This window comes from Perca fluviatilis, chromosome 5 (genome assembly GCF_010015445.1).
Source record: "Perca fluviatilis chromosome 5, GENO_Pfluv_1.0, whole genome shotgun sequence".
Lineage (NCBI taxonomy): Eukaryota > Metazoa > Chordata > Actinopteri > Perciformes > Percidae > Perca > Perca fluviatilis.
In genome coordinates, this window is record NC_053116.1 from 22341163 (window position 1) to 22355810 (window position 14648).

The 14648-nt window shown below is 40.5% G+C and overlaps 1 protein-coding gene across 1 annotated transcript in view; it reads right to left on the reverse strand.

The window, feature by feature from the left end:
• Positions 1-262: 262 nt before the first annotated feature.
• Positions 263-14648, reverse strand: part of scn8aa (sodium channel, voltage gated, type VIII, alpha subunit a) — a 46780-nt gene continuing 32394 nt past the window's right edge. Inside the window, exons 23-29 of the mRNA XM_039799532.1 lie at positions 12277-12399; positions 7238-7522; positions 6806-6859; positions 6198-6335; positions 5994-6098; positions 5605-5875; positions 263-5484 (exon numbers count right to left, since the gene is read on the reverse strand). Of these exons, the coding sequence (XP_039655466.1) occupies positions 4325-5484; positions 5605-5875; positions 5994-6098; positions 6198-6335; positions 6806-6859; positions 7238-7522; positions 12277-12399 (2136 nt within the window). The 3' untranslated portion in view covers positions 263-4324. The remainder of the gene's footprint in view (positions 5485-5604; positions 5876-5993; positions 6099-6197; positions 6336-6805; positions 6860-7237; positions 7523-12276; positions 12400-14648) is intronic.

Sequence of the window (14648 nt, forward strand, 5' to 3'; positions counted from 1 at the left end):
TGTGAGGGGGATGTTAACACGGTGCTCTTAACAAATTCAATAAGTCCATTACATTTGAAAGGCTGCCTTTCACAGCCCCATTACCACGACACCACTCAGCTCCATTTCACAGGATGTTTTGTAATCCACTTGCATCCACATACAGCACCACAAAAGTACAATAATCTGCACAAAATGGTGACCACTACTTAAAGTGGACACAATTAATCGGAAATAAGCCTTAAGGAAAGTTGAGAAGGAAAATGGAAAACCAACACACAAGTTGTAACTGGAAGGCTGCTTTATTGGTAATAAAAAGGTTCGTGCTCAAATGAAGACAATCTTTCATATATTCTTACCAAGAGTCCAAGTGGTTGTGCAACACACCATCGTATTGTACTGTATATCCTCTTTTATCATGGTGTCAAATGATAACCGTTTGAAAAGCACTTTTTAATTTTTCAGCAAAAAGAAAAAAACGGCCATAATAAACCATGCTAAAAAAAGAATGAGTCTTATAATCAAATATTGATACAAAAATAAATTTCAGATGGAAACAAAAACATTGAAGAAATAAAACAAAAGAAATCTAGAAGGCAAGCTGCTTTTTCACAAGCCAAGTGGGTGACACACATAGCACTAAGAACAGGACATTTTTCAGTTAGCTGATTTTCTGTTAACATCACACACTGTTGAATATTAACATCAAGTGGGGTATCTGGATGATCCTCTGGCAGTATTTCTCACTCAGCATCCCTGATTAATGTTGTGCTCACCCCCCAAACCTCCATCCTCTACAGTTTGGACATAGGTTTTTTTGTTTCTTTTTTTTTTTCTTTTTCTTTTTTTCAGTGTGGAATCGACATCCAAATTTGCAGAAAAAAGGCACATGCCATTGAGTGGAACACTAAAAACAAATCATTCAACAAAAGAAATGTGAGGATGAGAAGCAAGTACATGATTGTATGCATGTTGCGCTGTAATGGCACTGATGTGTGGGTATGGGAAAAAGGCCCTGGGGGTAGGTACCGTCTCAGTGTGTATGAGGCAGTCATTCACACCAGCTGACGTCCTCAAGGAAGAAATCACTGGTAAAGTTGGTTGGCAGTGAGGAGTCACCCATGTGTGTGTTAGTGTCCGTGACTGTGGGTGTGTCCTGTATACTCAGTGAAGGTGAGAGATATGACAGTAAGTGAGAAATGTGCTGGTAACATTATCCTTTCTTCATGATCAGGCTACAATCCATGGCAAGCAGCTCCAGTAACATCGCACATGAGCTATTCCCCAACATAGAAGGGTGCTGGAAACAACCAGTTTTAGACATCCACTGAACGTGTTGCACATAAATCAAATGTGACAAACAGTGTTCTTCTGTTTTATGTATATACATATAAACATATATGTATACATGTATATATCTTTTGTATTATATAATATCTATATTTCATTCAATTTCCGTCAACAAAGTGAAAAGTGTCTCAAAAAATCCAAAAGGTAACAAATGTGACAAAGGGCATAGCTGGAAGCCATTCTATATTATTGTTATTATTCATTTTTTGATTATTAGTAGTAACATTTTTAAAATTCTGTATTTACAAAAAACACAACAAAGCATGCTGATAAAATAAAAGAATATAATACAATATTTATAGTTTCTCTCAAAAAGTTCGTTCTTTTTCAGCGATTGTGCCATTTACATCATAGCCTGCACTGTACATATACTGTATATGTTTTTGTGTTTTTTGTTTCTTTTTTTTGTATCATTCTAAAACGTTACATCCAAGATGAACATGGGTAAATTGGATGACATTACTCACTACTCCTGTGGCTCTCATTGGGAATGTATTTGGTTTGAGTGTGCAGCAGCCAAACTGATTCGGAGACCTCATATTGTAAACAGACCTCAGTTATTGTTACAGACAGGGGGTACAGGCAGTGTTAAACACACCAACATGGCATTAGTGGTGTGACGAAGGATGCCAGATTTATGTCCAGTCATCCGCTTATAAATAGGACCATCACTCCTGTGTAGAAAACAAATGGCAGGAACACATAAAGAGGCAGTTGTGTCTTGTCTACCACTTGACGAAGCCTCAGGTTTTTTTATGAAAAACACCCACAAAGCTTATAATTCAACATAGCTGCGTCGATGTGAGGCTTGCTGATGTTTAATCTTGGCGAGTGTTCGCTTTTCTAGTTATTTTTGAAGCGGGTGATCGTACTTGAAAGCCTGCAAGTATGTGAAAAGATGGTGCGAGCCTGGGTCCAACACCACACAGTGTTTAAAAGGTCCCACAAAAGCACAATGATACACTGACAGACATGGGACTTTCAGCACTCCAACTCAGACAAAGCACTATTGTCTTCTTCTGCTCTTCCATTTTTCTCTTGTTCTCATGGCAGTCAGTCTAAAACCCTGAAGGGAGGGGCTCTACCTATTTATTGGTCCGCGTTTGTGTTATTTATCACCCATCCACCTCCTTGAAATATCAGACAAAATCCATTTAATTCTACAGTCCAATCCACAAGCCCTTCATGGCCATCCATCTTCCATACATAGGCACGACAAGGCATGTCCTTGTGACAATTCTCTGCTCACTCTGCTGTTTCAGATGGTCAGTGTCACTCTCACTGATCAAATCCTTTTCTGAGAATGATTGCATCACAAGAACATCAGAGAAGGACTTCAAGGTTTTGTTTTTCTAAAGCTGGCAACTGAAATTGTCCGAAAAGCACTACCTAAAACATCACTCACTGGGAAATGATGTGGGTCTGACCGAGTACAAAAGAGGAACTTGAAATGAATGAATGAATCAGTAAGAATACTGAGTTTTTCATTTTTTCCACTAGCCCAAAACAAATCAATAAAAAGATGATCAAAACAAAAATAAAAACATATTTTCATCCCTTCTTCTGGAACTACAGTAGTAGAGGGGGTACCTATTGAGAACACCAGACCCTTACTAGTGCCAGTTATGGATTCCTTGGCGTTAAACATCACCTGCTCTCATTGCCGTAATAGGGACCACAGGTAAGTAAAGAAAGGGACTCTTTGATGGATGTAAGTAAACAAAGAGATGTAAGCCCCAGATTTGGTTCAGGACAACTGATGGTCCTCCAAATCTGTGCATCCTCATCGTGAGGATATTCTGCTTCCTAATACTCATACACTCCACACTCTTTCTATACTACTAACATTCAGAGCAGCAAAAACAACTAGATTGTGTTGTTGGCTGATCCTACTGAGACTTTGCCTTTGAGTGCTTACATCCTTCATTCACCTGAAATTTTAATGAAGGGCTAAATTTAAATATCTGTGAGTTGAAAAGCAAAACTAGTGAAGGGCAGGATCATACGACTATCACTCCTCCAATACTCTATCTATCATTATCCAAAATCTTCATTTTCCAGTCATAGTTTATTCCCCAGTGGACAGCCTCAAACTATGCTCAAGCCACTGCGGTGGTTTGAGAATTAGAGTCTTGTGGACAATGATTACTCATGCATGATTCCTGATCAAAACATGCCTTCATGCAAGTCATTTCTATGCATTGAACGAGCACAATAATTATTATTTATCACAAACTCAGCCTGAGCAAGTCTCCTTCAGCCCAAGTCAAAACAATGACTAATGACCCCTACCCAGTCAGTGTGAAAGCCCATGTAGAAAATGTCTTTTTCAATGTCAGTATAACAAAGAGGAGATGAAAAGACGAGTGGCATGGGCTTAATGTTATCTGTTTTTGCTGCTCAAAAAATGTAAAGATGCAAGTATACTTAGCACAAACAAACAAACAAAAATCTTTGTCTACGGTTCTGGGTTTTCCCCTGCCGCGCTAGCTAAACTTGCTTGGTTTATTATTGTTTTCTTCTTGATAAAGATGGTAAACACTGTGTTACAGACTCTCATTTAGACTGCTAATACAGTTCTAGTGGGATCCGTACGGTCCAGTCCCGCAGCACTGGAATTGTGCTGCGGGGGTCCACACTCGGTGGTGGCAGGGATTTTGCAATTTTTCAATCATCTAGCAGAGATTTCTGGGCCTTGGCAGTTGGTCCCCAAAGAAATGTGTGTCATTGGCCAGCACACTGTGAGTCATTTTGTATTTGTTCCTCATTTCTATGAACTTGGTCACTATGCAGCAAAGTTCCGTGGTAAACTGATTGTGTTTGGTTCAGCTGTCTTTGACAACATAAGAAACCACATTGCCTCAGTAGCATTGAGTCATTTTTTTGTATGTTTTTTTTTTCTTTCTTGCAAATGATCACTTTTTCTACATTTGTTGGGATTGAGCTCAGAATCTCATCTTGCTTTGTTTTATTGACTTTTGTGAGTCACTGAACCCTAACACTTTGATTCCCACTCATCTTTTTGGTTTTTGTCCTTCTCTTTCCTGGCCCAGTCCTCCTTGTTTTCATCCTGTTTCTCCTTGTCAGGTTTGGTCACACTGTCGTAGGAGGGGAGAGAGGCTGTGGATGGAGTGCTCTCCTTCTTCTCTTGGTTGGTCCCGCCATTCTCAAACTTATTGTTAGTAAAAGTACGACGCTTGAAGATGATGCCGCGTCGAATAAGGTGGATGCGGTAGGCATTCTGGATAGTTCTGGCAGAGACATCCTCCTGTTTGCGGCGAAGAGTGGAGGTGATGGGTTCATACGACACCTTGGAGGGGTTGGCTGCCACAAATCGCTCCTCCATCTGTTGCCTCAGCATGTCCAACTCCCCACTGTCACCCAGCACTCGCTTTGTGAAGGCAAACAGGATGTCTAGGCAGTGAATGCGATCGCCACTCACCATGGGCAAATCCATGGCAATTAGTTCTATAGTGTTGGGCTTTGGCACACGAAGTGGGTGCTCCAGTGCGTCGGCAAAGTCAGAGAGCTTGGCAAAAGTAATGAACTGAGAGGCAGTGGGGTCAAACTTCTCCCAGATCTCGTAGAAGGTCTCAAAGTCGTCCTCACTGAGTGGATCAGCACTTTCCTCTGTGGCCACACTGAAGTTCTCCAGGATGATGGCAATGTACATGTTGACCACAATCAGGAAAGAAATGATGATATACATGACAAAAAAGAAGATTCCCACTGATGGGTTACCGCAGTCACCCTTCACGGATGTACCAGGGTTCTCCAAATTGGGATCGCAGTCTGGTGGGTAGTTGAGGATCGGCAGCAGCAAGCCGTCCCATCCAGCTGACGTGGTGATCATGAACAGAATGATCATGCTGTTGCCAAAGGTCTCAAAGTTGTACAAGTCATCAATTCCCGCTCCGTGTTTTACATAGCCAAAGTTAGACATGCCGAAGATGGAGAAGATGAACATGACCAGGAAGAGCAGTAGGCCAATGTTGAACAGGGCTGGCAGTGACATCATCAGAGCAAAGAGTAAAGTGCGGATGCCCTTAGCTCCTTTGATCAGACGCAGGATACGGCCAATACGAGCCAACCTGATCACCCTGAACAGGGTGGGTGACACAAAGTACTTCTCAATTATATCAGCCAGGAACATACCTGAGAATAACAAAAAGAAAGGGAAATAAGAAAATAAGGAAGAGAACATCATCAGAATACAACAGACGCCTATCTCAAGCTACATCCTAATTGCTTTGTGTTTTCACCTCCCTCACTCACCGACAATAGACAGGATGACCACCACCACATCAAAGATATTCCAGCCATTGGTGAAGTAATAGTGGCGAAGGGCGAAAAGCTTTAGCAAGAACTCGGTGGTGAAGACTACAATAAAGATGAAGTTGACCCAGTAGAGGACGTTTTCCGTTTCATCTGACTGATCGTCCGTTTCCACCATCATAGTGACCATGTTGAGACAGATTAGAATCATGATGGAGATGTCAAAGACTTGCTGTGTCACAAAGTCGAACACCATGCCTTGGACCTTGTTCTACATGAGAAAGAGGACACAGAGAGGGATGAAGTTGAGATTTACTGAGGTTACAACCAAAAGCATCATATTTTGAATAATCTGAACACAATAGGAATAACCCAGAGAAACAACATACCTGTGGTCGAGGAATGGGTTTTTGTGGCTTTTTGGACCCTAGTTTTTTCATGGCATTGTAGTACTTTTTCTGTTCCTCGGTCATGAATATATCCTGACCTCCAAAGTAAAGGGATAAAGAAAGGTTTGGTTATAATCACATTCTGACACTAAAATGGAAACTCCTAAAGCAGGATAAAGGTTAAGGAGACAGAACAGGTCTTATCTTTTTCTTCTGCTGGTTGAAGTTGTCAATGATCACACCGATAAAGAGGTTGAGGGTGAAGAAGGAGCCAAATATGATGAAAACAACAAAGTAGATGTACATGTAGATATTGACTTCATAGTCGGGCTGGTCTTCCACCTTGGAGGGAGGTACAATGTTAAAGTTAGTGTTGTTTATTATCAACACAACTTTAAGAAACAAATTGACACAAATTTGGAAATGCGATTAACTTTCTTGAGTGAAACTACCCCCAGCAGCCAGCTAACTTAGCTTTGCACAAAGAGTGGAAACGGGAAACAGCTAGCCTGGCTCTATCCAAAGCTAACAAAATCCTTCTGGCAGCACCTCTACAGTTCACTAATGAACACCTGTTTGTTTAATATATACAAAAGTCAAAGGCCATGGTCTGGTCAAGAAATAGTCTTGTCTAAAGTTAGTCCAGACTAGTCTAGTCGTTAACTTAGCTGGCGGCTGGCAGTAGCTTCATACTCTTCTCATATCAGCGTCTTTCCCAAATGTCAAACTTTTCCTTTAAGACCTGCGTTAACAGTCTTGCATACAGTGAAAAAAAATAAGCATTACAATATTTATTGAAGCAATAAACCTACCTCTCTGGAATCCACAGCTGCATACATAATGTCCATCCAACCTTTGAATGTGGCCTTTCAGAAGAGAGACATGACTAAATACATTTGTAGAAACCAAAAAATGTAAATTGACATCAAAGAAAGTCAAACCGAAACCGATGCATGTCCTGTAGTACAGCTTATTACAGTGTATGGAAAGAAACAAGTAGATGAAGAAAAGGGCATGGAGAAACACTGAATATATACAATGAAATATTTACAATGAATAAGAACAACAGACAGCCTCAGAGTACTGTGAAAGCAAATTGAGTTTGAAGCAACAGACCTTCAGGTGAAGCACAGAAAGAAAAGGAAAAAACAGAAAAGTGCATAAGAAAATAAGAAAAGAAACCACGTTAGCATGAAATAAGAAATGGAGTCAGAAACAGAGGAGACAAGGAGCGACACTCTCACCACTTGCAGCAGGGCCAGGTAGCCGGCGCCCACATTATCAAAGTTGATCTTGACGTTCTTCCACCTGACCTCGGTATAGTTTTGTTTCATGAGGGCCTCACATTGGGTCTTGTTGTTGACCACGTCGACAGGAAAGTATTCCTCTGATGTCTGATTGAAACAGTAGTAGTACTTGCCCGCAAACAAGTTGACCCCCATGATACTGAAAATCAGCCAAAAGATGAGGCAAACCAGCAACACATTCATAATGGAAGGGATGGCACCCACCAAGGCGTTGACTACCACCTAGACCAGACCAGGAAAGACAGGATATGACATGAGAACCAGGAATCAAACAGCTCTTTCCACCCCTGAAAAGACACTACATACTGTTACGGCGTTACACTGGGTACTTAAAAAAGCTGCTCAACCCTTTGTTACAGGTGCCGTTAAGAGCAGCAGTTCAATTCTATAATGATTTTATGTAGTCGAAAATAAGCACTCCACACCACTGTGATGTACATACTGAAGTGTGGGGAATTACTGGGAGGGAGAGCTCTTTCAGTCCCTTTCTAATTAGAGCAGCATTGATGTGACGCTGATATGCTCTTTGATCTGTCGAAGCATGTGGCTAAAAGTGCTTAAGGGATACTGAAACAAACACACACACACACACACACACACACACACACACACACACACACACACACTTGTACCAAGACAAATACCAATATAAAAAAATCTATAAGAATCACAGGTTTATAATGTAAAATGTACAATTTATAAACTTTTTATGTAAAACAATAATTTGGGGACATTTTGTGATTTCATGATTACAGCCACAACGCAGACAACTATTTTATGTTTTATACATGATAGAATAGTACGTCGTATTATATTGTTGTATATTGTAGATGGCATGAATGTGATTGACATGTACTGTGGTACTACACTAATGCAGTGTTATAAAAAAAATTTGCATGACAGTTGATATATAATATCAATATAAATATATATATATATTATATATAAATATATAAATCATATAAGAGAAAAGAACTGAGTTCATGTGCTATAAATTATTGTAGCAATTGTACACTTTATAACATATTTTATACTAATATTGTTTTTTATAGGGTTACACACACACAAGCGCACACACACACACACACACACACACACACACACACACACACACACACACAGTTTTCTAAAGCTTTATCTATCCAAAGACTCACAAATTATAAAATACTCTTATTATTTCACCTTAATGTATATTTATTAAATAAATATAAATCCAAAAATAATATTAAATAATAATAGGAACATTTGACTGTGTTGTGAGAAATAGTTTATAATTTAAACAAAATAGCTATTTCACATAGACTTTATAAAGCTTAAATGTCAGTTAAAAAGAAATGAATCACAAGTGTTTGCCATACCACTATGAAGTGTCCACTCTTACCACCCCAACCTTAGACAGTCAATTTTCTTAATCTTATTGACCCTTTCCCATAGCTAGTCAAACAATATAACACTATAGCAGTAAAAGAAAAATCTATTTAAGTTTAATAATTCCCACCACCCCAAAATCTAAACCGCTCTAGCAATCCAATCTGATTTCCCCATAGATTTATCATAGCCAGTAGTAAGCTCAGCACATAGTGAACTGCTCACTACCAGTGTTAGGCAGGCCCACCAGCAGCTCTCAGGCAGACAGCTGAGCATGCATGTCTTTGGCAGACTCGTTTTATGGAGCCATATTCCCTCCTCATTACAGACAGACAGGGAGGAGCTCTAGAGCAGGATTCTCTCAGCGTGTACACAATCTTCACAGGCTGACTCGTGTTGAATCTTACATTTGTGCTGTACAGAGGGCACACTGGTAAAATATTGGTTCTAATGTAAAATGCTTTGTGATGTTTTTCAATTATTTATTATATTGGCTTTAAAACCACTCTTTCCCTTACAGTGTTGCCATTGCACTCGCTGAGAGAATGATTCTCTGATGCTCGATCTGAGATACAATTGAACCTCTTTCAGAAATTCAGTGTTTAAAAAAAGAATTAGGCCATGCTGTGTGAAAGCATTCTCAGAAAGAGGGAAAATGGCTTTCAAAAATGCATAATGTGCATCGGCAGTTATAGTACATGCGTGTTACATGGCATTGTGCAATCTCAAGAACCGCTCAAATCAATAAATCAATAAATAAGAGAAATGTGTGGATAGAGAGATAGCGGCTAAAGAGATAATGGTTGAAGTTTAGCTTGCTTTTGCGTCTGACGAGCCATTCTGATATTTAGATGGTTTGTATGGGTGTCTGACAAACATCTAAAGCACAATATGGCTGAACGCTTATATATTATGTGTTGGCCTGCTCATAGTGAAGACAAACCATTAAAGTGATTGGGGTTCAGAGGTTTCATATAAAGGCCCCATGATGACTAATACCTTTAATAGCTGGCAAAGATGAAACTACCAAAATCATTGTCATTTCAACATTTTTGGTGGATTAATTTAAACGTCAGCACGTTCGTCAGGAAAAAGGGGGATTTACTGAAAGTGGGGTCAATATGGCAAGAGATGCTGTCACTCCTGTATAATGCATTGCTTAGTACGACCGAGATTACAAAGCAGCATTAAGAGAAAGAGAGAGCAAAGTACGTAGTCATGTAGCCCATATCATTGCATGTTAAGCAGTGCAATGTGTTGCAATTGAAGCTGCACTGCTTGCTTGGCGCTGTTGAGTTGCGATGCGTCTTAACGTAATACTCAACCAGCGGGGATATAACTTATAACATAAGTTCTCATCATTCTAACTTTCCAGAATCTCTTTCATATGGTGTCATCTCTCCATTCATGTACTTCCCTATTCATTAATTTATTGCTTTGACTTCAAATTTTCCGTTATCAGTTCAAACAAAATGGTAACTCAATTGATGAACATATACATTATAGTAAAAAAATTGATACAGCAGGATCAAATTCCTCTGTTTCCCTTTGCGTGACTGGGCTACCCTCACCTCTCTTACCACATACTGTACACCCAGTGAATGGGGTCATTCATAAGGGGCACTGGTATTGGCATTATTACACGCTATTAAAGCAAATGTGCCATGATTTCCAACCCCAAAAATGACATAATAATTAAGAGGTATATTTCCCCTCCCAGAATTAATAAAAATTATACCCATAAAATTTCAGTGAAACATTCATGGCAGCATCCATAGAGCCTATCCAGGGCCTAAAAGCATTGATGTCTGCTCATGTGCAATGGCATCACATTTTAGTCGCTGGATATCTAGTATGAATGAGACTTCACAACAAATGTACAATAAATCCACCCACTAGATAACACAGGCCTTCTTCTCCTGCTGGTCTGTCATTTTTGGGACGTACTAAAGAGGGGCGACACATTGTCTGTCTAGGGTTGAGAGTGTTGTCCGAACGATTTAGTGCAAGTCAACCTATGGGCCACCACCCACCCAGACCCAAACTCAAAGTCAGAGAGTTTACCTGGGCCTGTTGTTGCCTCCCAGTTTCACTTCCTGTGGGACTGGAAGGCAACAGGAAGCCAGGGCCTGCTGTATGAGCTACAATATGTGGTTCCATGACATGACAGTAGTAATGCCTTGTGTGAAATGGCAGCCTAGTATATTTGCTAAGCTTCTGCCTGCATTCCCAAAGGAAGGCACTAACAATGATTTATAAATTAAGTATATAATATGAACAATGTTTAGAAAAATGTACAGTAATATTCTGCCACCAGAATGGACTGTTAGCAGATCTGTCGGTCAGATGGTACGACCCAAAGTGCTGTCACTGGCAGAAGCTTAATAAATATTTTCCTCCCAAAGCCACAACACTGTAAGTGTGTGGTTTCTGTCTCAGTCCCTGATGCAAAAAGATCCTGGACAAGCAGGAGAGTGTGATGACCCTCCAGCCGAACCGGGTCGAGGTGGAGTGAGTAGTGAAAGGGATAAGGGGGTGTGGAATAAGGGGGGGCGGATGGTGGGGGGGGGGGGCTGCACAGTGCTGCACATGTAGCGCTTAGGAGAAGGTGGGGAGGGGCTGAGATGAAGAGAAGAAGCTTAAACTAGAAGACAAGGCAAGCACACCAAGAGTAGTGAGTGGTAAAAGAGAATGAGATCAAGAGTTAGAGAGAGAGGAAGAAAATGAGACGGGGGACTATGGGTGACAACAACCAGGTGCAACCTATTGCTACCACCAGTCACAGAGCCAACCAATCAAATATTTTAGGAAGAGACGGCTGAAGCAACCAGAGGTACTGTCGCACGTCATTTCTACTCTAAACAAATGTGACAAATTCCTCTGAATGGTTGTTTGGCAGCTGTCCTGCATGCATTGTTTTGGTGTGACTGGTTGGGCAGAGGTTTTAATGTCCTGCACAGCTCCGCTGTTCCTGCTGGTTGTTCTCGATGCAAGATGCATTGAGGGATGGTGTGAGCTGGGGAGGGGGTGGGTGGGGGATGGAGGAGGTGGGTGGGTGGGGGTGCATGTGGAGGGGAAGGGGTTTCTCAATTAAAAGCAGTGGTTGAGAATTAGGTCAAATTAAGAGCTAATTGTTGATTTGAATGCTCTATGAAATTGCATGTTTGGTTAGCTTTGACCAATTTTCAAAGTAAGATGAAGTAATCAGAATTTCTAGGTTGTCACTTATGTGATGAGGCAGCTTTGTGAAAAAATATTTCTGTTGCTCTTTGGGTATTTTTCATTATGAAATTAATCAATTTGCATATAGATTGTTTTGTTTAAGAAATTCAATTGAAATGCATGTTATTCTGCTGGCAATACAACTTAACTGTTACTTTACTCAGTCTCCCAGCTGCATCATGACTTGTTCTTTCGCTCTAACAAAGGCATGGTACAGGATTGCGCATGGAAAGGTGACTTTTTGGCTTTATTTCCTGGTTTTAAAAACAATCCCCAATATTTTGGAGTTTTTAGTCCTCTTAGTTTGTTTTTTAGAACAGTTCTAGCATGCTTTAAATTGTTGAATGGGCATGCGGAAGGATCAGCTGCTTAGCTTTGGATCTTACCCTCATCCCTTCAAAACGTGACAAGGCTCTGAGGGGTCTCAAGGCCCTTAGTGTCCTGAGTGATTTAATGGGCCCTAGATCGGAGTAGCCCAGCGCATTAGCTACAAGGCTGACTATAGACACCTACACAAAAACAGAGAAGCAAAAGAGGTTCCAAACTGTTAGAAGTGAGAATATTCACTAGGAAAGAGAGACGGCCCTGGCATAGGCGGAGAGTTGCTTGACATACACACATAAATCTTTGCATGTATATGCATGTATAATATTGCATTTATACATGTATATACACTGAGAGAGAAGGTTAAGGTTTAGTATAGGTCTTATGTGCGTAGTAATTTTAGTAGCAGTGCGCCATAGAGATTGTTTGTCTGTTATTTTGGGGCAGTTGACGAGATGTGAAAAGTCCTTTGTACCTGCAAAGAAATTTGTGGTTGAGAGAGAAAGAGAGGAGATAGAGACATAAGACTCAATCAGAGGGTAAATTAGGCAGAAAGTGCTACATGATTTAGTAAAGATACAAGCAAAGGGAGTGAGGGAGCAGAGGAAGAGGAGTTGGGGAGGGAGGGAAGGAGAGAGGTTACCCTGTAAAAGCTGATAAAAACCCAACAGACTTGAGAGCCTTACCCTTGCCCCTCTAAAATTGTCTCTCCATGTCGTTCTTGGGCTGAGGCATAAAATCCCATATAATTTAAGACAGACAAATTAATGGAACCTAAGAGAAAGAATACAAGTAAACATGTACAAATGTGTCATTTTGCCATTTTCTTTCTCAGACATCAAATCAGATTGTCATAAAGCATTTAGAGTCAAATAGGAGAGACACAGTCACATGAACCACGCACAAGAAACAGGGATGGAGGTTAAGGGCAGACCGGATATAGTTATTAGCACTGGATGGCACTGAAAGGACAAAAATACACAGTCGAGTTACACACAGTAAACAATAACAGCACGCAACCTCGAAGAAACTGGTGCAGCCCCTTTCACATCTGGCAGCAGCGACCGAGGCATTGCTGCAGCCAAAGAATGCTGCATAGTGTGTGATCAATAGTTAAAAACTCTCACTAAATCATTAAATGATGTCATAAACTCACAAAACTGTATGTTCCACCTTCCACAGCAACATAATAAATGTTAGAACTCTTAGCGCTATAATAAATCAATGTAAATTTAGGAATTATGGTTTGGTAATTGTGAATCCCCTATAGCTGCTCTAATCTAAACATACATATACAGTATTGAATCTTTAACAAATGAGGAAATGGACAATGGGGATTGTGGTGTACAGGAATGACTTGATCGAGTCACCTCAAGTGCGGCCATTAAAAGCTGTCTGCTGCACAGGGAAGCTTTGTAATGAAGGATTCTTTGGCTGAATGCACATTATTCTAGATGCAAAATGTAGGAGTGGGCAGCTGTACTTGAATTATGTCAAATAGAGATAATTTGTTTGTTCAAAAGTTAGTACATGAACACAGGAATTGTATCCTCAGGAAGTCTTTTTGTTTTTTCCAAACTGCAATCACGGTTTGTATGCTGGAGGGACTGAAACAGGGGGAGTACCATTTCCTTACAAATAAGGAAAAATATCAACAGTGAACACATGTGAAAGCACCTCCAACCAGCCACCGACACCAACCGGTCAAACTCACCGCAAGAAGTACACAACATCCAAAGCTTACCAAAGTCACGGAGGGAGGTTTGAAACAGGCAAAATCTTCATTTTGACTGATGCCATTATCAACATGGATTACAAGAGACCAACCTTTTAACCATATAAGGGTGGAATTAATCAAAACGATGGAAAGAAAGAAAAGGTGGCAACACGGATTCAGACTTCTTACTGTACATGTGAATGTTGGACCATGTTCAAACATCGCGTCCAGGGTGTCCTGGACCTTTATTTAGATTCTGTTGAGTTTTCTACAATTACTTACTTTTTGGCACAAAGCCCCTATTTAAATCAATAACCTTGTCTCTCACATAAGTTAGCAGCTGTTCTGGTGGGGAGACAGTAAAATAAAGATTTTGCCTTGATCTACACTACAGTGTTTGGGGTAATTGTCACCTTCAGCCTGACCCCTTGGAGAGCCCCCCTTTGGGGTGCCTGGCCTCTGGCCCCCTGCTGGGCCAGCTGTGTGGTAGTGACCTCAGCGCCTCAACGTCCTTCTCACAGAGCTCTGCAAGGCAAGGCCAATGACATCTGGGGCTGTGATCCCATGATGACGACAGCACAAACCAAACAGAAATAAACCAAACTAAAAACAAAGGGAAAAACACAACAAAACAATGATAATAATCATAGTGAAAAAGAAATATGAATGAAGTATGACACCTATCATCCTCACATTCACACACCTCAGTATCACTAG